The sequence below is a fragment of the Colias philodice genome, chromosome 20 (genome assembly GCF_061535455.1).
Source record: "Colias philodice isolate Cphi_HAF_F1 chromosome 20, ilColPhil1 Martin Lab GWU primary, whole genome shotgun sequence".
Taxonomy (NCBI): domain Eukaryota; kingdom Metazoa; phylum Arthropoda; class Insecta; order Lepidoptera; family Pieridae; genus Colias; species Colias philodice.
The window spans coordinates 8,548,267-8,574,970 of NC_143105.1; the positions used below are offsets into that span (position 1 = coordinate 8,548,267).

Sequence of the window (26,704 nt, forward strand, 5' to 3'; positions counted from 1 at the left end):
ATATTGATAATAGACCGGGAGATACTGACACAAAATTTCGAGTCATTTGTAGCAGGATGGCGGTTCTACAGGGTTCTTAGTACGCAATGACAAAAAGAAAAACGATGTTGTGAACGCTGGTACCGGCGTCTTAGTCGCGTGGGTGTTAGTCGAACTCGTCGGAAAAATAGCGAAAGTCAAACGATTTGTAACACAAAAATTTTAGAATTTACCGATAGCCCATAAAAAACAAGTAGGCGGTAGTGTCATGCCATACTTTTCCGGTGTGACTTACAGCCCGCCATACCGACGCGAATGTGTTGATTTAAATAAAACAATTATTCAACCATTTGTATCAGGCTAACTTTTGCACAGGTAACCATCGTCGTGCAGCCATTTACGAAAATCGCCATGCCATACTTTTCGCACGATTCCAAATGGTCGCCATACCGCCGAAAATCTGCAAAAATTTTTTATTTCGCCAAACTTTTTGTACCAGTATTGCATTTGGATTTTTGGAGAGTATTTGATAAAATGTGACCATTATTATATTTGCCATACTTCTAGTAGGGGGAAAAAGTAATAATAAAAATACTTGAAAAATTAATTTAGTATTAATTTATATAAGTGAAGATTTCCAACACCTAGATCTTTGAAATTTTGTATTTATATTCGTTGATCCTCAAACTTACAGGAAAAATAAGTGCCATACTGTTACAAATCGTTTGACTTTCGCTATTTTCCGACGAGTTCGACTAACGCCCACGCGACTAAGACGCCGGTACCAGCGTTCACACCATCGTTTTTCTTTTTGTCATTGCGTACTAAGAACCCTGTAGAACCGCCATCCTGTTACAAATGACTCGAAATTTTGTGTCAGTATCTCCCGGTCTATAAAGGAAATGCACTTTTTCGATTAATTTCCTCTCGTTAAGTATTATGTATAGGTAGCTTATTATGTTTGTGTCAATTATCTTAATTAAAATAAGGAAGAATCGCGTATTCGCGTGTGAATGGTGGGGGCAGACCGCAGATATCTACTATATAAAAATAAGTCGGGTTTTCCTTCCTGACGTTATAACTCCAGAACGCACCAACCGATTTCCACGGTTTTGCATTCGTTGGAAAGGTCTCGGACTCCGTGATGTTTATAGCAAAAAAAGGTGTCTCTGGTGGGGAAACGGAGTTCACCCGGTTTGCTAGTTAGATATATTTATCACTAGCGGTCCGCCCCGGCTTCGCCCGTGGTACATATTTACGTTTTCTCTACATGAAAACCATCCTCGTACTTCAAGGAATATAATAAAAAAAGAATTATCGAAATCGGTTCAGCCGTTCTCGAGTTATGCGCTTACCAACACAATTTGCGATTCATTTTTATATATAAGATTAGTCGTACTTCATTAACCATGACATTTCAATATACAGAGAAAGATTTTATAAATTGATACTTTATATTATCTTAAAACTAATTTATTTTAAGATTCCTTCGAGATTGAACCCAAAGCCTTACTTCTAAAGCTTGCTATGACACTTAACAATAAGAAGGGATAATTATTTCAACAAATAGATAATTTCAACCTTAACATAAGAAACAATAACATACTATTATGTTGATAGCCATCTAATCCATCACGGCACTCGCTAATCATGAATAATGACCATCAGATGACAGTATCATGTTATTTTTTATCTGAAGAGAATGGAATTTTAACGTTTTTATTAAAGACTAGATTTCCGTCCGCGGCTTCGCCCGCGTTTGCAAAGGAAAACCCGCATAGTTCCCGTTCCCGTGGGATTTCCGGGATAAAAACTATCCTATGTGTTAATCCAAGTTACCCTCTATATGTGTGCTAAATTTCATTGTAATCGGTTCAGTAGTTTTTACGTGAAAGAGTAACAAACATCCATACATCCATACATCCATACATCCTTACAAACTTTCGCCTTTATAATATATATATTAATATATTAATATATTATATATTATATATATTATATATTATATATATTAGAATATATATTAGAATAATATTAGATATTAGATATTAGATTGAGTTTACTATCTTATAAATCTGAAGGTATATATGCATGAAAGCCTTGAAGATGTTTTGCTCTTTCATGCAATGTAATAAATAATAGAACAGATTTTGGTGAAATTTATTTATAAACTATTGCTCAATAGATAATACTTCTAAGTGTATTGCATACAATACTTTTCAATATACAGTGGGCTTCAAAATTACAAATATGACGAAAAAGGTCCGTCGTTAATGACGTTATTTTTGCAATTTAAAATTAATGAGTCTCTCCATGTGGTTTCTCTTATATGGTAGGTACTCATATTTGACCTTTACGAAAACATTAGGAAAAGACATTAAGCATTACTACAATATTATGAATATTTATACCTTTGCCAAGAAAAGCTGTCAACTTTGGTTTGCTCACACTTTTACACTTACATAACCCAGCCTATGTTATATGTTTGTAGCCTCAATATAAAAACTAATGAGTTAATTATCCATTTAATTTTATATCATAATTCTATAATATTCTGATAAATTGGAAACATTAATTACAATATTACTACATGATATTACAAAAATGCAAATTGTAATACTTACTACGAAAATTTTTGACGTTTCAACATAGTAATTATGGTTAAAATTAAGATTAAATCATAATTCTCTTACGTCATAGTGACCTTACATTTTACTAATACATACGTTAATAATGGTTCCGTTTTAATGTTATAGAAAGGGAAATAGGTCAATCCTATTGTCAGATTGGTTTGTAGCAAATACTTTCCATTTTTTATAATTCTTCACATATAATAATATGTTTTCTATTATTTAATATTTTTATTCAATTTGCTTTCTGTTATTGATATCATAATACGAACAATTAAACCAAGCTATTCTTTAAATTAATCCGTATGTACCTATATCATGAATTGTATGTCTAAGTAGTAAAAATTAAAAGCTCAAAAAACATATTAGAACGTTTTTTCCCGAACAACTTTGCCTTAAATAGAAAATATTATGTACTTTGTAAATTGTAAATCTTTATATGTACATAACAACGCTCACAACGAAGACATTAGCAAATAAATCAAACATACCCTACAGAAGGCAGCAAACTATGCCTGCTAAAATCTGTGATTTTATGTATAGTATTTATCTAAAAACACAATAGTTTCCAAAATATTGCTAGAGAACTCACGTTATATTTCAAATTTATTTATTGAAAAACACACTCATATTTAAATGAAAGCATTTCTGTATAAGATTTTTCATGCCTTAACCAGCGAACAATTTATTGAGTAGTCATTGCATATTTGCCAAGTTCAGTGGATATTATATACCCTTTAAGTTTGCTAGTATGGTTGTTTATCGCGCTCATCTCAGTAACAACCGTTTCGAATTGAAATATTATTTATATATTGAATAGCCAAATTTATCGGGTAAGGCTATAGAACACGTAACATCACACTTCGACCAAGCATCGAAAAACATTCCACTTACGAGCAACAGTTGGGTCAGTCCCATATAACTCGATTAACAAAAACATTAACTATGTATTTCATACATAACTTGCGTTCATTCAAGTACTGTTACACAATAACTGGATATAACTGGATAGGCAATAAAAGCTAGAAAGCACCATTGTCTACCATAACGGAACTCGTTTAAATTTGCCTGTTTACATAAAACACATACGTTACGAAAATGTATATGTACGTATATAATTGTTGTCTGTTTTGCATAATCTGGCAGTGTTAAGAATATGTGTCAGATTATTTATTGTAATTTAAATAACGGAAAATCTACCGGTACATGTGAATTTCTTCATTAGGTATAGTATTAAGATATATTATATAACTGTTATTTAATTATAAAACTAAAACTTTTTTATCACCGATTCTAAATGTTCGAGGAATCGTCAAGAGATTGGATATTCATTCTTTTTATAGACAAGGTCATTTCAGTTTTCAACCATCCTAGTGAAATAGTTTTGCTTCAGCGTATTATTCGTAGCTTGGATTCCCGATAGAGACCAACAAAAAGCTCTCCTTTCTGAAAAAAATACAGTAGATCCTTCTTTTAAATCATTAAGTAAAACGCTAAACAGATAACAAAATTATTCATACACGGAAAAAGCCGGAGCGGAAAGCTAGTTTCACTTTTACATGCCAATCTCGTAATGTATGGAGACAGGATGCGTAATATCGGTATACAGTTACATTGTAATCATTGTACGCTTTATGATTTTTGATATAATTACATTATTACTACAGGTTCTATATAATTTTATACGTTAAGTAACATATATTTAATGCGCTAAGCGTGTCAAGGCGTTGTAATGGCGAATACTTAGTTTTTGTGAAATGATATAATTCTTTTATGGTTTTGGTGTGTGCTAAGATAATAAAATAGAAATACAATCGAGTTATTGTGGTCTTAATTTTAGAGTTAACGAATAAAAAGCTTTTTGTAAGCTTCGCTGTTAAAAAAGAGTTTCTGGTGAAAACCGAAATCGTAATAATATTATTGTAAAATTTTAAAATTTTTTCGTTTATAAAGAAACTTGTCATACGAAAACACTACTTTATATTGCATTTATATATAGCTATTGACAAACAAGTACTTTCTATTCGTGGACTTACCCATGCGGGTTTCTCCAGCAGGCGTCGCAATCTCTAGGTACATAATATCCTTTTACTGTTTTAGATTTAGATAAAGCTAATCAAATTTTACTTATAAGGATGAATTTTATACTTGATATTCATTGCTCAAATAACTATGTTTAATTTAAAAAATAAAACTTAATTCTTAAATAATTTTAATTCTTAAAACTTAATAGTAATATAAAAAGGTTATTTTTATTATTTAAAGAACATTAATTATAATTACCGCGGTAAAAAGATTTAAATAACAGTTTTATCATAATAGTATTGTATATTACTATAAAATTTTAATAATTAAATGTTAAATGAAATGCAAATTCTCAGAGAATCACAACGCATGATTTCAATGCTGATAACTAAAACAGACAACCATTAAGTAAATTAAAATTAAAAAGTAGCTAGATTAAAAACTATTTTTTTTATACTTTCATTATTTACATACTTTTAGATATTAATCGTGTACGTGCAGAAATTCTTCGGTTATCGAGATTAAACAAGTTCCAGGTATACCTACATAGGTATATAGGCACAGCCTATCTACTTCCGACAGAAATGTTAAAACAATAAATAAAGGCTTTCTTAGTTCAAGTCGCTTCAGACGGATTAGTTCTTATCAAATAATGTTTTCCTTTTTTATATACGGTAAATTAAGCTAAACATAAAAGCTCAAAGCTCTCCAGGAAACTATGGAACTGGTAAAGCTTTCAATTTAAATTAACTGCACCCTGCCACTAGGTAACAAAGTTCAAATTTAAATAATAATTTGTAAATATAAATTTATAAATATAAATTTATAAAGAATAGAAAAAATTCGATCACGAGGCGGGACTCGAACCCGCATCCTTTCGCGCCATTCCGGGGCGGATGCCTGACCAATTCAGCCACTCGTGACCCGCCAGAGCAATCGAATTTATTCTATTCTTTCAGTTTTATGTGTCTTAGGGACACACCGCGCGCCATCTATTGAGATGATTAACAACCATCTCAACCAATATGCCATGAAACCAAAAATATCAATTTCAATAATTTGTAAAGTAAATTATACTTTAAGATGGAAAATACTGATATTTACGACCTCTTTTCACCTACTCCAATGAGCGCAACAGAAAATGAAAACCATAATTTGTGTAAGAAAAGACTCTAGGAACATGTTAAAAGCCAATGTACTCATATATTTTCATGCACGCTTCACGTAATCCTTGTTTTTGAGATTATTTAGATTTAAATTGTCCAGTTTCCATAATGAATGAGGAACTATTCATTACATAATTTCACTTTTGAAAAACAAATTATGAAACGTGTTATGTGTAAATTAGTGGCATATTGTATTACGTAGAGATCTTTGTCGGTAAATATTGTAATTGTTAAATGTTACTTTAGTTCCTTGACGTTGTATAATAGAATTTGAAAGTGCTTTAAAAGTAAGATGGATGGATGATAAATATTTGACGCTTTAATCAATACAGATATACATTTTTATTTTACGTAGATTCGAAACACTTGTTCATTTTATTAAAATTATATAGATTTAAATACCACAATAACATGTTTATTTTAATATAGTTGAAATCAGACCCAAATACTACTATATATGAACGTTGAAAGAAGCTAATTGATATCATAATTTACACCTGTCATTATAATCTACTAATAACTAAATGGTAGATAGGTATGTACTTCTATTTGATATGGAAACAACATCTCTGTAGGTACTATTCGATGATAAGTTTCTTCCTTAAATTTAATAAATTATATAAAATAAATAAATAAATAAATAAAAATTTCATTTATTTGCCTTCACAACTTAAAACTATTACAATGGAACTAAATATGTAAACGTGTAGCATTTATATTATTTATATTATGGGACATTACAGAGATCAGTATAAATAATAAATGAATGCAATTTGCACGTAGCATACGTGCATTTTGCAAAGCGGGTTAATATCATGTACGTAAGTAAGTATATTATTATGGAGAAATGTGACTGTCCGTCGGTCAGGTTTATCAGAGCAAATGATGAAATTGTACGGAAACTAGTCATTTGTTGAAAATAATTGTAATATTTTATGTCGTTTTATTTGACTGCAAAAGTTATGTTTTTATAGTTAATAATAAAATATAGGTACAGGCTCGATGAATTATAGTTACATAGAGTCGTCAAATTTGACCTAGTCACAATAAAAACCGGCCAAGTGCGAGTCGGGCTCGCGCACAAAGGGTTCCGTAGCAGCAAATATAATAAATTACAGTTAAATCAACCTATCTCAAAAACTATAAGAGATACTTTGATCAAACCAAAAATCGTTGAAAGAGTTAATTAGCATGCATCACCTCTATTTTTTTTAGAATTTTATACCCCGTAGTTATAAAAATAGAGGGGGGGGGACATACTTTTTACGACTTTGAGAGCTGATATCTCAAAAACCGTTCACTTTAAGAAAAATGTTTTTTAGAAAACTTTATATCATTTTAAAAGACCTTTCCATTGATACCCCACACGGGTATGTACATCGAAAAAAAAAATTTCATCCCTCAGTTACATGTATGGGGGGCCCCACCCCCAATTCTTTTTTTTACTATTTAGTGTCATATTTTTGTAGCGGTTCATACAACACATATTCCCATCAAATTTCATCACTGTAGTACTTATAGTTTCCGAGTAAATCGGCTGTGACAGACGGACAGACGGACAGACGGACAGACGGACATGACGAAACTATAAGGGTTCCGTTTTTGCCATTTTGGCTACGGAACCCTAATAAAAAATGTGTAAATTCCGAATTTCGTCCCTATAATCTCGCATTGGGACGAGTTTTTTTGCAATAATTGCATCTTACGCAATTTAAATAAAATAAAGTTTTTAACTATTGTTCGAAATACATTCCTCTTTTTTGCGTTGTTTATCCTATATTCTATATTTTATATAGGTACAAGAAATACACCATATTCTACTTTAAGATGATAGAAGTTTAATTATATGCAATTTAGAAGCTACAGAGGTCTATTATACCATTAAATGTGAATGAGACTATTAAATCTTGATCACACTTTGAACATTGGTTAAGTATGGAGTTAGAACACTATAATATCACGGGTTAAGTTTAACTTAAATCTGGGTTAAATTAAATTATAATGCAAGGTTTAAGTGTATCTATAATAATGTTGTAGAGTTAATGCAATATTGTAGAGAAATCCAATATAATTTGTTTGAGTCCAATTATGATCGCAAGATAACAATTTAAGTGTTTAAATTTTATACAAACATCGAATTTTATAGTTTCTACGGTAGTAAATTATACTTTACACTTGCCATATTTTATTATTATATTAGATGATTAAAACTGTAGGTTTTTTAGGTAGTTAAATTATTAAAATTTTTATATCGTAAATTGTCAGAGCATTATTTGTTGGTACACCCAAAACGGTAACGACTGGATGATATAGTATATGGAATTATGAAACAAAGACACTTATTATGTAACCTTTTAATTAGAATTCAAATTTGCAGAAATAGGTTACGATTTAAATAAATTTTATATCTACACCGAGATCCTAATCTTAACTAGCCAGTATAGCCTCGTATAATAAATTATTCATCACACGAATTACACAATACAAATACACACTTTGGCCTTATTAGTGAGATTAGACATCAATAAAAATTACCACCAATATCAAATCAATAAGCCTTACAAAAAGATTTTCCAGATCTATCGCGTATTTAGCGCGCGTTAGAGCGCTAACCTGACGCGCTATGACGCCGAATTGTGTTGTACTATTATTGTTCATTTATTGTTTTTTGTATGTATTTTATGTTTTTGGTTGTCAATTTATTGTGTCAGACTGTCTCGCTTAATAAACGTTTTTACTTTCTTTCTTCTTCTTTCTTTCTTGGGCTCTGTCAGATAGAACGCGTACATAGAGCGCGTCATTGCGTAGGCACAGTACACGTAACACTGTACCGTGTCACAGAGCGGCGTCAGATTGGGGCTCTGACGCGCGCTAAGCACACATTCTATGTGACAAAGCCATAAGTTTACACAACTGATGACATTTATAAGCAACATCTCGTTAAAAATGTGGCAAGTTCACACCTAGGCACAAATGTTTGACATTCGTATGTAAATTAAAAAGATAAACACTTTCCCAAGAAAATGAACGATGTGGAATTGAAATCGAAATTATGTTAATAATATATTTACTTACTATGATAAACATTTTGAAATTAAAGATTTACATTCTTTATTCTGCTGGGTCGCATAAAGAAAAGTTATCCAAGGATAAACATACGAAAAAAATAACGCGTACATATTTCAAAATAAAATGATAAAAGGGTAATATGGTTGCAGTACTAATCTAATATGTTTAATTCTTATAATATTCAGAATAATTTAATAAAACTATCGTTAAACTTATCACGAGTAATTTATCACAATAATCCAGTAAAGTATAAACAGACACACCTTCCTCCGTCATTACACAAAAATACTTTAAAACATTTAGGATATTTCCTAATCCGTTAAACATATAAATATTGCATACAATACTAGTCGAAGGTTTTACGAAAGAGTTAAAATGAATAATTTAAAAGGTACTATACTATAGAATGCACAGGAAGACAATTAAACATGTGTTCACCTTTTAAGGCTTATTAGGACAGATCAATTCAGAATGCGCGAACTGCATATAAGTAATCTATATAATGATATATTTAGTATTTTTATTTTTTATTAATTAAATAAATATTCGGAAAGAATTATTATATAATTATACGCTATATCGCTATATTATTTAAACACCAGTTGACCCAAGATCACTTTTTTTTATTAAGTAAGTATTCAACAATATTTTATTGCATATTTACGATAATGTATTTTATCGTATGGTAGATGTTTGATATCATAATATAACAGTCTAATTGTTAAATTTTAAAGTTAACAAACTAAATGTACGGCTCGTCCTATTCGTAAGGATATGGCAATTTCACCTATCCTTATATTTCCAAAACAATGTCGTTACACCTATTAGCTACAAAACTGTTACAAAGTAAAGCGGCGAAACAAAGTTTTCTCACTAAAGGCGTATAATAAATCAAACACCGCTAAGTATATGTTAATATTGTCCAAAGACTTTCCACACACGTGTCGTCAGATATTGACCAACGTATTGAAATACTATCAAATGACAGAACCAAAGTTAATTTGTCAAACCGGAGGTATGTTGCAAAAAGCATCTGTAGGTGATAATAAAAATCCATGGTGAAATCGTGACCTTTGACATAATTGGCACCTTTCAACATTTTGTGAGAATATTGAGTGAGCTTATAACATTATTATTACTTTCAATGGTAACTTATGATACTCGTTTGTTCTTAGGTCATTGGAAAATTTTTGGACAATGTTCTTTTGTTTTATGTATCTAACTAGCTTTCCGCCCGTAGCTTTGCCTGCGTAGCCTAAAACCAAACAAATTATTTTATGCTAAAACCTTCCTCGAGAACCACGTTTTCCATTGAGGAAAGCAAAATGAAAATCGGAACAGTTGGTTTTGAGTTTATCGCGAACAGACGGACAGATATTATTTAGCAATTGTATTAAAAGTATTTAAAATAACGTAAAGTATACGCAGGAATTGGAACATACTTACAACAGAGAGGTCACTTTTCCACAAAAAACCGGTATACGTCATGTATGATATCGATAGAGCGTAAATACTTACATTCATTAAATACGTTTAAGTAAATTTTGAAAAATAATTTGGTTTTTAATATTTATACTTTTCACTAGGTTTTATAAAGAATTAGGAAATTTTACAGATAATTAATTAGATCTCACTGTTCCTAATCTGTAAATATATGTAGTAATATAGAGACTTATTCATTTATTTGTTTTAATCTGTCATAAGTAGAGCCTTCAGCAAATTAGTTAATTTGCCGGCTAACATTAAAAGGATTTTTTTTAATTCTAAATTAACCTTTACATTAATTTTAATTACTATATATCCTGTCATAAAATTTTTAACATTATATCATGTTTGTGTCGAGCAATGCTAATGTGTTTAATTTCACCGATTTGTATGCAAAACGTTAAAACCGTGGGATTTTCTATATGCAAGAATGCCATCGCTTATTTTCATCACATTATACTGTCCTTGACTGGTATTTTTATATACATGCAACGGTAGTTTATAGCTAGGCTATTCAAAATCAAACTCAAAACTCAAACTCAAACATTCATTTATTCAATTAGACTACTATTTAGTAGCACATTCGAATCGTCATTACATAGTATTTTTAACATTTACCACCGATTCGGAAAGCAGTATCTATGGAGAAGAATCGGCAAGAAAGTCCATAGTTGCTCTTTTAAAATAATGTCAATAAATTTACATAATATGTAACTTATATGTTTATGGTTTGGATAGCCATAAATATTAATAGGAGCTAGTGCATTGCCACATATCTAAGATCTCTAAGATCGTGGTGAATAGTTTATTTATATGGTAATAAGTAATAACTAATAACATAAAAATATTAATGACACATTTAATTAATCTCCTGTGTGAGGATAAGTAATAATTTTGATATTTTTTAATTAATTATGCAATAATTGCCGATTGGTTCTTGTTGAATATTTTCATGAAGATCTAAGTCTGAATGAATTAGCACTTTATTAGTTATTTCTGTCCGGGAAAGTTCCTACGAGGAAGGTATTGTAAAACAGGATTGTAAAAATACTGTTTTTGGAATTAGAAGACCACTTAAATCTTACGTCTATACATAAAAATCAATAATAGATACGCCACAAAATGATAGCCAAGGTTTTACAAAAATGGAGCGCTCATTTACATAAAGTTTGATCCTTTTAATTTTCGCAATAATCAATTCCATATTAAGAAATTGTTAAAACAACATAAATAGACTCATTGGAAAACCCATAGATAATTTGAATGTATGTCATGCGTGATGCGATACCGCGGGAAAAGCTCAAACGATTATGATGACCTTCACTAGTTCATGATAGTTTATTCATTACTAAATTAGCTTGTTACTTGCACCTAATAATATCCGATTTTTGCATCCGTTCTGCCAAGGTAACATACAAGTGGTTTATTTTTTTATAGGTATATTTGGTAGCGTAAAATATTATGAAATTTAGTTGTATATTTAGTTTGATTTAATTGACGTAGAAATATTCGGAAATAACCTCTTTAGCACAGAATAATTTACCTTTCGACCTTCTGGCCTATAATTTTAAATGAATTGGCGCCTTTTGTTTACTTTTGATTCGAAATAAATAAGTATAAATTATGTGTCAGTTATGTCCAACGATAGCATGTTATTCAATACTTTTGAAAGAACTACAATTAATTTAAAAAAAAAAATTCTTTCCATTTCATAGTTACACTTAACCTCTAAAAAGGTTGAATTAAACGCAGGTGTTACAAAGAGAAATATTTTATTGTTATGTATTTAACAAGAGAACACTAATTTATTACTATATTTAATAGGTAACCTTTTGTTTCTAGTTAAATATGCATGTTCAAACACAATAATAACCACTAACTAATGCTTTATGAAACAATAACTTGTAAATGGACATTTGCATGCAAGTTTCAATTAAGTATATTTCATACTTCTCACAAGCACTGTTTTTATAATGTAATTTTTAATAAGATGGTTATGTATGCAACTAGCTATTTGAAATATTAAGAAATGGCACTTTTCGTTACAATTTTTAAAACGTGTTCTCTAGTTTTGTAAAGCATTATTTTATGTTTCATAAGATAATACTTTATAGAACAAATCTTTTATAATATTAAATTAAACACACTATAAAACAATACAACATATTCAAAATAAATCACTCTTCACAATACAGATACATTTTAAGTACACCGAGAAAAACACATTATAAAAATATTATTTTTAATACAGATACAATTTTAATGCACCAAACAAATGAATACATAATAATTTCTCTCCAAAACGATCCTTACATGCTAATCAATACGTCATAAAGAGAAATCAGTGAAAGTGGTCGAATTAGTCGCTGCTTGTCTTCAACCGAATAATTTGCAGTGAAACGCGTTAGTATGTTTATGTGAACACCCGTTACGTAGTTGTGATAATCGGTATAAATACAATGAATTGTTTGTGTATTGCAAGTGACGTTATTATGTTTGTTGGATAATAAAACGTTTATCTGTAATTGTCCTCGGTTTTGTCATTCGGGGGCCTTTTTTTGAGCGGCTACTTTTAATCCCTCGTTTACGTTACTTAATACAGTTGTAATTGATCTATTTAAAAAATTCCGCGGACAATAACCCCTCGTCAGTTCAATTAGATATATTATACTTTAAAGTTTAACCAGTAAGATATTTATCGTTACCGTTTACAAAATATCTTCATTTTACATTTCTTAGATAAACTAAAGTTGTGCATAAATTCGAAGTGATGATTGGTCTTACGATTAATATACTATAATTGATCGATCGAATTCCAATTATCGAGTGCAAAGACTTTGAAGGCTAGCCTGCTTAGAAAATATAATTAATAATTATTATAGGTTAAGCTTCTTCGTAAATTTTAACCACCACTTTAAACTTTAAGTTAAGTTTAAGTTATATCTTTCTTTATCTATTTATATTAGTTTGTATCTACGTAAGATAGTTTTTATGATTCCTTATTTATTAAATACAATATGTATAATAATCTGTACGTACTCTACATGAATTTATGATTATTTATACTTTACAGAAAGTGAAGCAAGCTCGAACTCGCTTGCTAAATCTGCTCCATGGCCCGTAGGTTAATGTTCAACCACTCGACCTATGTTAATAGCTTATATTTAGGTGTACTATCGACACAAGAGCTTACTTATGTAGACTTAAATTATATTATTATACATTATGAGATCTGAAATAAATTGCCGTTTAATATAGACAACTAGATCGAAAACATTCGAATTTTATGTCAAAAATTTCATTCAAACTACCTTAAGAACAAGGAAAATTATTATTATAAATTAAATGTAATAAATTATCATTACAATAATGTCAAGGAAGTAAAAATGGTATTATAATTTATGCATACGGTATGACATAACAAGAGAATTAAACGCGCGCGCACCCAGCTCTTCGAAGGGCGCCCAGTTTCAGGTTTTTCTGTTCTTGTTCTAAGAAATGTAGTTAAAAGAGATTTTATGTAATCGATATAGCTTTTATATTTATATAAAAGAACTGTTCATTACTTTAATCAAAATGGATACCTATTACATCTGCCTATGTTATGTTCACAAAGATTCATTAGAAAAAAAAGTTATTTTTATTTTTGTGACACGCATGCATATGTTTATTAATTATTTTGTGAAATTTTAATCTTCCGACTCCTATAATTGATGTAAAGATAAATTGCCACTCAACCACTTAAACAAAAGAAAGTTAATTAACCTTCAATTTTACAATCTAACCCCATAATTTTAGCATCATTTCAAAAGAAAGTAATTTCACTTTGAAGCTAGATAAGATGATAATTTTCATACAATTTTCGAATGCCACTAAAGCATCGTTACTTTAACTTTATTAAGATATCCTGGTAAAGCAGACATTACTCAAAATTTCAAGGCATAAAAACCACAAAATCACTAGAAGGTCGCGGTTGAACACTCACTAGATTTTGTTGCCTACCATAGCCTAGATTAGCTAGAATAAACTACATTAACGAAAAATATAATTAAATCTTATAATTGAATTCTATTCTAGACTGTTATAAATATACCTAACACATAAACACACACATATACAAACATAAATATGTACACTATGTAGTCTAACACAAAACATAAGTAGGTAATACATATTATACTATCTTCAACGATCATCAATCAAGAGCATTGTAAATCTAAGAATAACATTATTTACATAATTGTATACAATCCCTTTTATATTTATTACACTTTAAATAACCTTTTATAAGGTCATTACGCCATAACAATATTATTTTGACTTTGCTCTACTACTAATTGATAATTAACTATACCTAGAATAAACCTAATTAATTGCAACATTATTTATTACAATGTTTAATACAATAAATAAATCCTCTCTACTCGTTTTAAAGTTTCATATACTCACACTCTTATGTAACATAAATTATTGGTTATTTTCCCGAAGCTCATAAAAATAATAACTTCAACTCATTTAAATGGTCTATATAGTTCGATCCATGGTTGTGAAATCTATCAAACTTTCTCTAATTTAGTGTGGGAAGATACCCAACAAAGCGTTGATTAAAACCGTGCAAATTCACATTAAAACATTATATAATATCTATAGAAATACTGATTTATGTAATTGCGATAAAAATACTCATCGACATTACAAAAAGTACACGCACTTTTCTGTGAACAATAATAACTATGATAATTGTTGATACGGGTCACCATCACAATCTTTTACAAATCATGTTATTATAGATTAACTGTCTGGTGACATTTAAATTACTAGAATGTTTTCTTTTATTTTTGTCCACTTTAATGTCTTTAAGTTCATTACCATGAGTGTAAAGGTTCTTGAATGAAAATGAAATAAAAAAAATGGGTATAATTTCCTTACTAAAAAAATATTTTCCCTACAGATTCCGGTTTTCACCTTGCTTGTGACCACACCCCGAAGCAGGCCTTACTCACAGATAATTAATTTAGTAAGTAAATAAGTGCATATAAAATATATTTACTTTGTTTCATGTTACACGACAAATTTTATAATCTAGATAGAACATTACCTTACATTTTAGAATATTAACATCAACCTACATTAAATTTATATAGAGCTCGTGACAAGTTGCAGGCAAAAGTTTGTAAACACTGGCTTAATAACCTGAGGCGCGATCATTTATTGATGGATGTAATGACTCTTGCATTTCTGATACAGCTGTTCTTCATGTATCACAACTAGCCTCTTATCTCCGCTCTCCGGGCTGATTCAGGATAAAAACTAAATAGATATAATTATATTCTATGTAACTAAGGAAAATGCAGCTTTCTGCTAGTAATTGAATTTTTTAAATCGGCCCAGTAGTTTACGTGGAAACATTACAAATAGACATATCCCATGTCCCCAATTGGGGTAAGGGGCAGATGCATTATGCATACATCTGTTTCACTGATCGATTTTCTTTAGGGACAAGTAGGTGATCAGCCTTCTGTGTCCTGCCAGACCGAGACATTTTTTTTTCTTCGTCTCCACCGGGAATCGAACCCAGGACCCCTCGGTTCACGCGTCAACCACTGTACCAAGGGGGCGGTCAAATAGACATACAAAATATAAATGTTTCATTTTTATAATGTTACAGTTTATTAGATGGGTTACATATACCGTATACGTTCTATTCACTACTCAACTACTGCTTCTTCGAACGTCTGTTACAACTGGAACATCTATATTTTAAGCGAAGCCCTACACATGCGAGTCACCACAAGTACCAACCAAAGTTTATGTACAAATCAATTTATTTAACACAGATCAAATTACCAGCTATATATTCTAGTACAATGTCAATAGAGGTCATATACGAACCGGTCGGGGCACGTCCAGTATAGGTACTTGGCTGTACTGCGAAAATTATTGGCCGTGAAAACATAATAAAAGGTCGTGTTTTCATATAGCGTGGCGACCTGACCGAGATATTCTTAATTCGTATCTAGTGTCGTTTTCTTAATTATATACTAAATCAAATATTATAAGGCGATTTGCAGAAGGCTATGGACTTCTACTTGTCCACCTTGAAAATTCTGTAATTGCTAGTGATTAAAAATCTGAAGCCCTGGCAAGAAATTGGCTTCTGGAATCTTGTTAATGTGTTATGTTAGGTACGACATAAAGTTAATAAGAATGTTAATTCTACCATAATATGTAATTTCAAATGTGTTATTGGATGGACATTTGTGAAAATATATATATGCCTAAACCTAATGAATATTAAAAGACCTGTTACTGAAATTTGAAAAGCAATTAAGCCTTATATAGATTTCACATACCTACATGACTATTTTAATAAAAAATTTGGTCAAATGATTTCTCAAATAAAATAATTATAATATTATGCTGTTTTACTCACGAGTTATATGAATTTTTTCAATATTTGACCGAAATAAACACTGGCATGCGGTCAGAACTCAGTATGGTCTCAAAGCCACACGTAACCAGATTTTTAAACAAGTACACATGACGTTTAAGAACGTATTACTCACGACGTTCCTATTACATAATTCTGATGAACATAGTATTTTTATTTTTTTGCATATTATTAATAATTCATTTATAAATTTCATTGAATTAGATTGGAATGTGTTGCGAAGTTTCTTGGCTCGTGGAATTCCATATATTTCCTGATATAATTATTATATCTACTATCAATATAATATAATGAGAAAGTACCGATTGTAATTGTAAATCGAGGCATTAGATATGCCTCGGTTTATATAGGTACAGAAGGATAGTATAAAAAAATATATAGGTACCTAATCATATTACAGAAACTTTTTGCTTCGCCTTTTTAATGCCTTTTGAGGTTTGAATTTTCAGTAGAATTCAAAACAAGGAGGAAGGAACAAATTTTTTGGCTTTTTTACTCAGATTTCGACTAGGTGAACCGATTTTGACGATTTTTATTTAAAAGTGCCTTCCGCGTGGTTTCATTTAAATTAGATCGAGCTGACATTATGAAGGCAGTTCAGTTTTTTGTTCAAAAGAATTACTTATGTATTTGGTTTATTTTTTAAGTAATCACATTCAATTCTTAAAGACTACTGACACAATCTAGTCTATCGCAAATATCTATTACTATATCCATTACATAAATATCAATAAACAAATGATTCATTCCAAGACCTTACTAAAAACCTTTTTACGCATAAAAAATTACCCGAGTACGGCCTTCTAGTGACTTTGAGAGTACACATATATTTTTAAGTAGGCTTTATTTCAGTATTATGTTAACCTACTTACATCTTTAATAGAGCAATCAGAGCAATGAAGGTGATGAGAATAAAATAAGAATTTAGATATGAAATAATAAATATGAAAGTGCCTGACTGTTACGCTTTCGTGAGTAAACCGCTGAGACAATTTTTGTGAATATTTTATAGGATGATGACATTGAGAATGGACTGAAGTAGATAAATGAAAATATTCCTATATTAGATATTATTTAAACAGCTGCCATTTAATAACTTGACATCCAAGTGAGCGAAGGCGTAGGCACAGTCAATATTATAGGAAATATTGTAATACTGTGGCGTAGGTAATAGGTATAGATCCTGGAATGTCCTTCTGCATTGTCACGCACGTAAAGTCGCATGCAATGCTATTATACAAGGGACAGAGTTGTCTATTATAATCAGTGTGGTAGGTGCAAATGACTAACAGGTACAATCGTGTATTATTCAAATTAGATACTAAAGACGATTGCGTCAATGGAAAGTGAAAACCGATGTTTGGTTTATTAGCGTTTTACGCGTTTTAGATGAAAGTTATGAATAACTAACAAGTTTGGCTTTGAATGTAATTTATTGCGTATTTAACTGTTGGAAAGTGTTCAAATCCTTTCTTCTATTTGATGTTGGTCTTGTAGAGTACTTTTGCCATTAAGTCTTTGTATGTTCGTTGCGTTTTCTTTTATTTTAAATGAATTCTTATGGTATCTAGCTTTATTTTTAAAATAACGTGATCGTGCGTGCAGTAAAGTGTTTTATGCGACAGCTTAAATAATGAAGCAAAAATTTTGAAAATTTTTTGAACAATTTTGCCGGTAATCGATACCGCGTGTTGAAGCTTGTGGCTTATCTTAACTAACTTCCTAATTTCCATTGAAAAGTTTATCCCTTCTTAAAAAAAAAATATACAACCTTATAAAAATAGCCCAGAAAGCCCATATACCACAACCACAACTCTCTATTTTGTGGTATTACCAAGTATAGCTTTTACTCATTAAGCGTTAATTTTCCTCCTAAGCTATTTCCGATGACGTTTTAAAGATAACTCAACCGGAATCCATTCATTACTATACCTATAGGACAGCTTTCTACTACGCGAAAGTATTATGTCCAAATACGAAAACAAATAATTTTAAAATTACTTATTTATGATGGAATTTGGAAAGTCTATGATATGCTTTATGAGCTTATATAAGATAGTATTTAATATGTAAATACATAAATATTATGATAAATATCCGGTTTTACTCTAGGTATGAATTTAATTTACATATGGTTCATTGATAGATTTTTGGCAGAAAAATAAACATCTATTTAACTATGTAGAACGAATTATTTTTGCGATATTTTCTATACCTACTTCACTACATAGTAGGTATAAAACAAAGTCGCTTTTTCTGACTCTATGTACCTATTCTTCAATCTTTAAAACTAAGCAACGGATTTTGATGCGGTTTTTTTTATAGATAGCGTGATTCAAGAGGAAGGTTTTAGTATTTAATTTAATAGGTTTTAGACAAAGCGGACGAAGCCGCGGGCGGAAAGCTAGTAGGTATATGACAAACGTCAGTGGGTACCTATAGGTTAAATAGGAACCTACTAAGCAACAGCTGCTATGTTAATGGCTATTGGCTGACTGATATTACCTATGTATTTTGCACCCGTCAAGTTAACGTTAAGTTAGTGCTCTACTTATACAGAACTAAATTCAAAATTCAATGTGTCACTTCAATATTTTGCTTTAAAATATTAATTTTCTCTCGGGTGCATAATGATTTATTTCTACAGGTTTTTGCTCTCAATTTCGGTTGGTTATTATTGTCATTTATTAAAAATTATCAAACAATAATATACCGGTTACAGTTGTATATAGCGACATCGAAACTATATATAATTATATAGTTTCGATGTCGCAAATATTTTAAATTATCTAGAGTTTATAAATTACATATTTTCACATTACAAAATATTTTCTTTCATAATTTCAATTTTACTTATATGTATAGATAGGTATGCACTTACATACCTTCGTTTAAAATTGAAAATACACAATCTAGTAGGTACCTAAATAATCGAACTAAGGCAGTCGTTAAATATATTTTAAACATTTTCATAGTTACGAGGTTTATTATTATTTTTATTCATAGATTTTTCGTGTGACAACTAACGTCCTTCTATGTTGCAAACTGAAGAGATACCAACCATACCGTAACGTATAATAAAAAGTAATATTATGTATTATAAATTATAATGTTTTTATTTAAATAAACCGTAAACAGTGTACGAATACGGATACGCGCGACCTTACTCTCAAAACATAGTGATTACACTAATTGAGTTCGATTAAATACGATAATGTATAGTTACTGAATTAAGAAACGTAACACAACAAGGAAAACCTCTTTTGGTTGAAAGCCAAAAATTAATTACTTAAGTATTAATTGATAGGTACAGTTCAATTGAGGATATTTTATCAAGAGTCAAGACTCAAAATCAAGTTAATGTTTGTTACCTATTTATACCGATAAAATACACTGAAAAATAAGTGAAAATACATATATAAGGTTTTTTTATTAATTGTACTTACCTATCATGGCAAACAGGCAAATAATTGCTCCAATTAAGCACCGAGTGAGCTTCATTTTTAAAATCCAATTGCACATTCACTTATTAACACAACTATTTCATTACGACGCTGAAAGTATTTTGACTTTATCAAAAACGATAACTAGTCAACATTTTTTATCACACACGAAAAATATTCACAAAGAAAATTCAGAAAAATCGAACTGTCAAAAATCCCGCCGAAATGTGTGACGGATGCGCTTACTTTTTTTTATCTACAGTTTCGTTCGAAAGTCAAACGTCAACTGCATGCTTGCTTTGGTGGGCAGCGCAACTCAGGTGCGCGTTGTGGTGCGCGTATCGTAAACGGACCTGTTACTCGACCGATTTAAAAGTAATCTAATTATAATGAAAAGCGAATAACTGAATGAGCAATAGAATTGAACAGGTTAGTACAGACATTCACAGTGCGTGATAAAATTTCGTCGCTGTTAAAATAGATTGGAAAACTAGCAATTGCAAATTAACATTGAACTATGACGTATATTTACGTGTGGTAATAGTTATATGGTCACTAATATTGACCACGTTGATATTTTCATTTTTCAGTTTTCAATAGATATGACTTGACTCATTACCTATGCTCATTACAGTATTTAACATTAGCTTTCCATACGCGCCTTCGCTCGCTTTGTTCTACAAAGACATTTTACACTAAAACTGAATCTTGAAAAAAATCTTGAATCACTCTATCTATTAAAAAAAGTAAAAATGTTGTGTGGTTTTATGAAACCACGGTAAAAGTGAAACTTAGGCACAAAATTATCGTATTTGTACGATAATTATCGTACGGTTCGACCGTCACGCGACATGCGCTACACAGACCGAAAAGTTTGAGACGATGTAATAAAAGTTTCACTTTAAAAACCTTATCAAAATCCGTTGCCTAGTTCTTATAGGGACGGACAGAAAGCGACAGCGACTTTGTTTTATACTATGTAGGTATCTAGTGATATTTCATTTTCATAATTATTAAAAATCATACATCCAAAATTACTGTGGATGTGAAAACTTATCTGAGAGCTTTTAGATTGCACTTGACGATCATAAAATTTAATCAACAAAACACATCAAAACATTATTTAGATTCGACATTCTCCTTGCAGAATGAAACGAGTCATTACTTAAATTCATGTAAGAAAGTAAACTTTCGCCTGAAATAAAGTCATAGTTTGGTCATAGTGATGTTCTGTGTCAGCGATTGTGTTTATACTTTATAGATACGTATTACGTACCTATAATATATGACCTATATGTATGTCGCAGTAAAATAGTAAGTTAACCGTTTCCTTGATCGCCTAGGCTCTTTATTAAATGCCGACATTAAGTATTAAGTTATTAACAAACAAATGTCTTGTTTTCGTTCTTCAACACACTAGATAGGTACTTAATAAATTAAAACTGCGCAGAGAACAAGAAGCTTATATGATATATCTAATACACTGGAGATTGCACTATGACCATTACAACGCGGTCACATTAACTTGACGCATCGCTGGAATGCGAGAACCCGCCTGCTTCCCCCCGCATTCCCTTAGCTCGCCCGGTAATCGTCAGTATGGTTAGCATCTCTGTTACCGATACAAAATAACTTCATCAAAGCCATGCCGCATGGCTTCGATGTCGTCATTTTGTCATTTTGCCCATGGCCCATGCGTCAAGTTAATGTGACCGCGTTGTAACTTGTAACAAGAAAATATGACGTTGAATGACGCCTGTATGTTTTTTATCCCTTTCACACCAACTTGCCAAATTAGGTGTGAAAGGGATAAAAAACATACAGGCGTCATTCAACGTCATATTTTCTTGTTACAATTTAATGGTCATAGTGCAATCTCCAGTGTATTAGATACTAGCTTTCCGCCTGCGGCTTCGCCCGCGTTTTCAAAGAAAAACCCGCATAGTTCCCGTTCCCGTGGGATTTCCGGGATAAAACCTAGCCTATGTTACTCGTGGATAATGTAGCTTTCGAATGGTGAAAGAATTTTTAAAATCGGTCCAGTAGTTTATGAGCCTATTCATTACAATCAAACAAACAAACAAACAAACAAAGTTTTCCTCTTTATAATACATATTAGTGTAGACAAAGTTTTCCTCTTTATAATATTAGTGTAGATAAGCTTCTTGGCAGAGAAGAATAGATGTGTTTTATATTAAGACATACTTACCTAATACAACTTAATTCTTGTGTCGTTCGTGTGTTAATAAATGTTATTACGCCGAAGTCATGTTTGCTTACATTTTCCGATAATGGCAAAATCTAATACTTAACATTAAAAATTTAAAAACCAGTCCGTTTTCCAAATTAAAATATATTTTTTTTGTAGCAATGAAAAATGTCCTAAATCTACACTAACATCATTAACATTCATTATAATATAGAAAATTTTTATTCAAAAAGCGCCAACGGAAATATTAGGATATAAACAGAAATAATAGGTATTTAAAATCTTATTCTTATAAAGTTCTATGTAGCACATAATATTTTAAAGGAATTTTATTAATAAATTGAGACTTTGCAAACTACCAAAAAGTTAAAGAATTTATTAGAAAATTTTGAATCACAATCTATACCTACATATAATAAATCTGTAGAAGGGTCAATTCTGTAACATTGAAAATATTGAAAAAATAAATAGCAGGGGGTGTTACTGGATCGATACCAAACCCAAATATGTGATTAAAAAAATTTTTGTCTGTCTGTCTGTCTGTCTGTCTGTCTGTATGTGAAGACATCACGTGAAAACTAACGGTTCGATTTCGATGAAACTTGGTATAATTATACCTTATTATCCTGGGCGTAAAATAGGATACTTTTTATCCTGAAAAAATACGAAGAAAAAAAATAATCTTAATTTTTCAGTTTTATCCGTTCTTCGGCGCTGACTCCACGAGCGAGAGAATCGCGACGAGTCCGCCCTTATATCGTCGGATAATCTCCACGAACGAGCGATAATTCCGCCGCGTATCGTCACGAGTCGCAACGGAATCGCAGCGTTTCCGCGGCGACTCGTTACGGTATCGCCACGTTTCCTTGAAGAGAACTACGAGAAGACCAGAGGCAACGCTGAAATGACGCTGCGTTTGACAGCGCTCCCGCTGCGCGATCGTCGCGTACGCGCGGCGGGCCCGTTGCTAGTCGCGGCGGGCTAGCGACGATGTAATGACGTTTCGCACGCTCATTGCCACTCGTCGCATCGCGGCGATAATATCGCCGTGTGGAGACGGTTCCATAGAGAGTGTATAGAAATACGTGGCACGACGATAATATCGTCGCGATTCTCTCGCTCGTGGAGTCAGCGCCTTCTGTAGAACAGCGAACACACGTTGGGTATTATTATAGGCCTAGCCGTATTTGAGTCCAATAGATATTTATAAGATGTTACTGTCAGAGTTACTCAAAATGGAGAAATAAACCATCCACGCGAAGACCGACATCCGCGCGGACGGAGTCGCGGGCGGAAGCTAGTAATTAATAAAAATAGTGGTTCGATACAGTTTCGTGACGGCATTAAATATAGCGCCATCTTTTATTTTATTCTCCGTACTACCCAATGTTAAAGTTTTACTACATAAATAAAGGTGGCGCTGTTTTAAGACAATTTTTATTTTTTAAAAGACAGATGTCTCTGGTAAAGGAATATTTATAAAAAATATTTTGTGTTTTTAAATTAAATTGGAACACTACATAATAATTATTGTTAATTATTTTTGATGTCAATTTAAATTAATCCTCAAAAATACTTTATGGTTTAGTTGATTGATTGAATTTATCAACAGATAATACATACCACGTGTGACATTGACGCTGTCATTATTCTTAACTTTTTAATTTATTTTATTTTATTTTAAGCTCAATATTTTATTATTTAACTACCTCACATTTGCGATTCATATAAATGGATGGAAATAATACTAAAAATACTTAATTCAAGCTAAATGATTGTACATATAACATGACCGAAGATAATAAAAAGTTTTTATTGACGCCATTTTCTTTTTAATGACATTTGTTTGCCACTCGCCGTCCAAACGTCGTTGGCAGTGAACGGAACGAAGCGCTGTTGTATAGATCGCTAGCTGGCCGTCTGGCTGAAAATAGTGAACGAAGTATGAGTTTTCGAAATATGTTCGAATAAAAAAGTGAACAGTGAGTGACTGTCATCGAGCAAGATGGTTGATGACGTGAAAGATATTACGGAAAAAGCTGAAAGTAAAGGTATTGTGTGTTTTTAAAATCGATATGTGCCGTTTTAGTGTGAAATGTGATCAAAACCGTCTAACCCTAAACCGCGTCGTGGCCCCACGTAGTGAATTCGTGCACAGCTTTCGAGAACGTCCGCAGTGGGTTGTGGCCGACGCAAGCCGATGTTTTGTTTTTCATCTGCATTTGGACGTCTTTTGACGTCGTGGTATGTTCTATAATTAGCGAAACGGCTACCAGACGACGAGAAGTGCGCAGGAATGCGCCATGAACGTAGGGGGTACCGGACCTCCAAATATTTGGTTACCGATAGTGCAATTTTACCGGATTCCTTGCATAGTTACCGTTTAATTCGGTTCGTATGTCGTTTTCACGTAGATATTTCCTTTACGAGCCATTAAAATGTAAATTTTCCTGTCGAATGGTGTGTCTTGAGTCATAAGTTTCATTATCAAACGATAGTCTGACGTAATTGAATATTCGTGTGCTGTATTTTCGCGAAGGTACATAAATTTATTTGCTTTCTAGATTATCTTATCAAATTCTTTATCAAATATATACTTATATGTACATGCAAGTGCATGCATGTACACAGGTGAAGATGATATTCATTTTATGCAAAGAATTCGTCAATATTTATCATTATATTCACAATTTTTTTGTGAAAATATGTTACATATCTTTATCTAGTGTTTGTAAAACATTCTTGATAAGTACTTCAATACTTTTAATATTCTATTAAATATTGAAAGTAATGTGGAGACACAAAAAGCAATACTCCATCATTATAGTGGAAATAAACACATGTCCAATGCAGATTTATAGATTACTAGAGGTCCGCCGTGGTACATATTTCGCAATAAAAGGTAGCCTATGTCCTTTCTCGGGTATCAAAATATCTCCATACCAAATTTCATGCAAATTGGTTCAGTAGTTAAGGTGTGATTGAGTAACAGACAGACAGACAGAGTTACTTTCGCATTTATAATATTAGTATGGATTAAGCTTCCAAATAGGTATTCTATGAGACAATCTAAATATAATCATTACTTATTAAGACCATAAACTTTTTATCTATATTGTGGGCTAAACAAAGAAACAAGATAAAAGATGAAGGACATGCAATTTGGTGCAACTGATAATTTGCAAGATTTAGCACAGAATAATTTATTCTTGGACGACATACTCTCTTTATTAAGAATACAATTAAGTAAAAAGTTAAAGTCATCCAACCAATTACTGAATGAATAGACATACATATTCCTATTTACAACTAAATACTTAAAGGTATGACATCACCGACTTGACTCAACCCTGTCTTATTTTTGTTCTGTGCGAATATTTACCAATTGAACAAAATAATATTGGTTGTTAATAATCAATTAACATACAGATATACAAAAAAATCCTAATATACTTGATAAACATAATTTTTGTGCAAAATTGCAGCTTTAGTATACAACAACAGTATACAAAATAAATTAAATCTTTCACAATTTTAATTGAAATGTTATTCACATAGATAACTCTAATCATATGAAATGTTTAGGTAATTTGGAACTTGTATCTTGTATCTAATTGTAACATTCTGGCATGTGTTTCAATGAATTTTGAATAAGTTGGAGATGATTGTTTTTACTTTGACCAAATATTGTAAGATATGAATATATGTAATTAGAATGTATCTTGTTGAAAAATAATTGAGAAAAAAGCACTCTGATATTGGCTTTTTAGTAACTATGAAATGCTTTAAATAAAATTAATGTTCTAGAATCTAAATAGAGATGGCCTATATTAATGTAATGTAATAAAAATAAGCACATGGCTATTTGTAGATAATGTTTAAATAACATTTTACAGACTTATTAACGGATGATATATTAAAACTATTTTTTAGATTAACGTTTATTGTAGATAGTTAACATAAATTAAAACTACATTAATTCCATCTGTTGTGTAACCATCTGGGTCCCACGGTTTTACTTGCATTGCTCTGCTCGTGTTGGTCATTGCATGATGATATATAGCCTATCTTGATATGGGCTGTCTAACACTGAACACTAATTCTTCAAATCAGACCTGTTGTTCTGGAGATTAGCATGTTCAACAAAACAAACTTGTTGGCTAGTATAATAGGATAGATTAATATTTTCACTTAATTTGATGTAGATTGTAAATCTCCTTTACAAATTAGTTAATATTCATTGGTGT

The 26,704-nt window shown here is 31.3% G+C and overlaps 2 protein-coding genes and 1 long non-coding RNA gene across 6 annotated transcripts in view; 1 reads left to right on the forward strand and 2 right to left on the reverse strand.

Moving 5' to 3' along the window:
- mtg (mind the gap) overlaps positions 1–20,553 on the reverse strand; it is a 53,685-nt gene extending 33,132 nt beyond the window's left edge. The window contains exon 1 of one of the 2 annotated variants that reach the window (XM_089708067.1): positions 20,252–20,553. In XM_089708067.1, coding sequence (XP_089564193.1) covers positions 20,252–20,327 — 76 coding nt within the window. In that variant the 5' untranslated portion in view covers positions 20,328–20,553. The remainder of the gene's footprint in view (positions 1–20,251) is intronic. The other variant, XM_089708068.1, reaches the window with a different exon arrangement.
- Positions 1–26,704, reverse strand: part of LOC149479596 (uncharacterized) — a 186,543-nt gene that overhangs the window by 33,132 nt on the left and 126,707 nt on the right. The gene's annotated exons all lie outside the window — the stretch shown is intronic.
- Positions 24,296–26,704, forward strand: part of LOC149479597 (uncharacterized) — a 49,868-nt gene continuing 47,459 nt past the window's right edge. For all 3 annotated transcript variants that reach the window (XM_089708055.1, XM_089708056.1, XM_089708057.1), the window contains exon 1: positions 24,296–24,508. In XM_089708055.1, the coding sequence (XP_089564181.1) occupies positions 24,463–24,508 (46 nt within the window). In that variant the 5' untranslated portion in view covers positions 24,296–24,462. The remainder of the gene's footprint in view (positions 24,509–26,704) is intronic.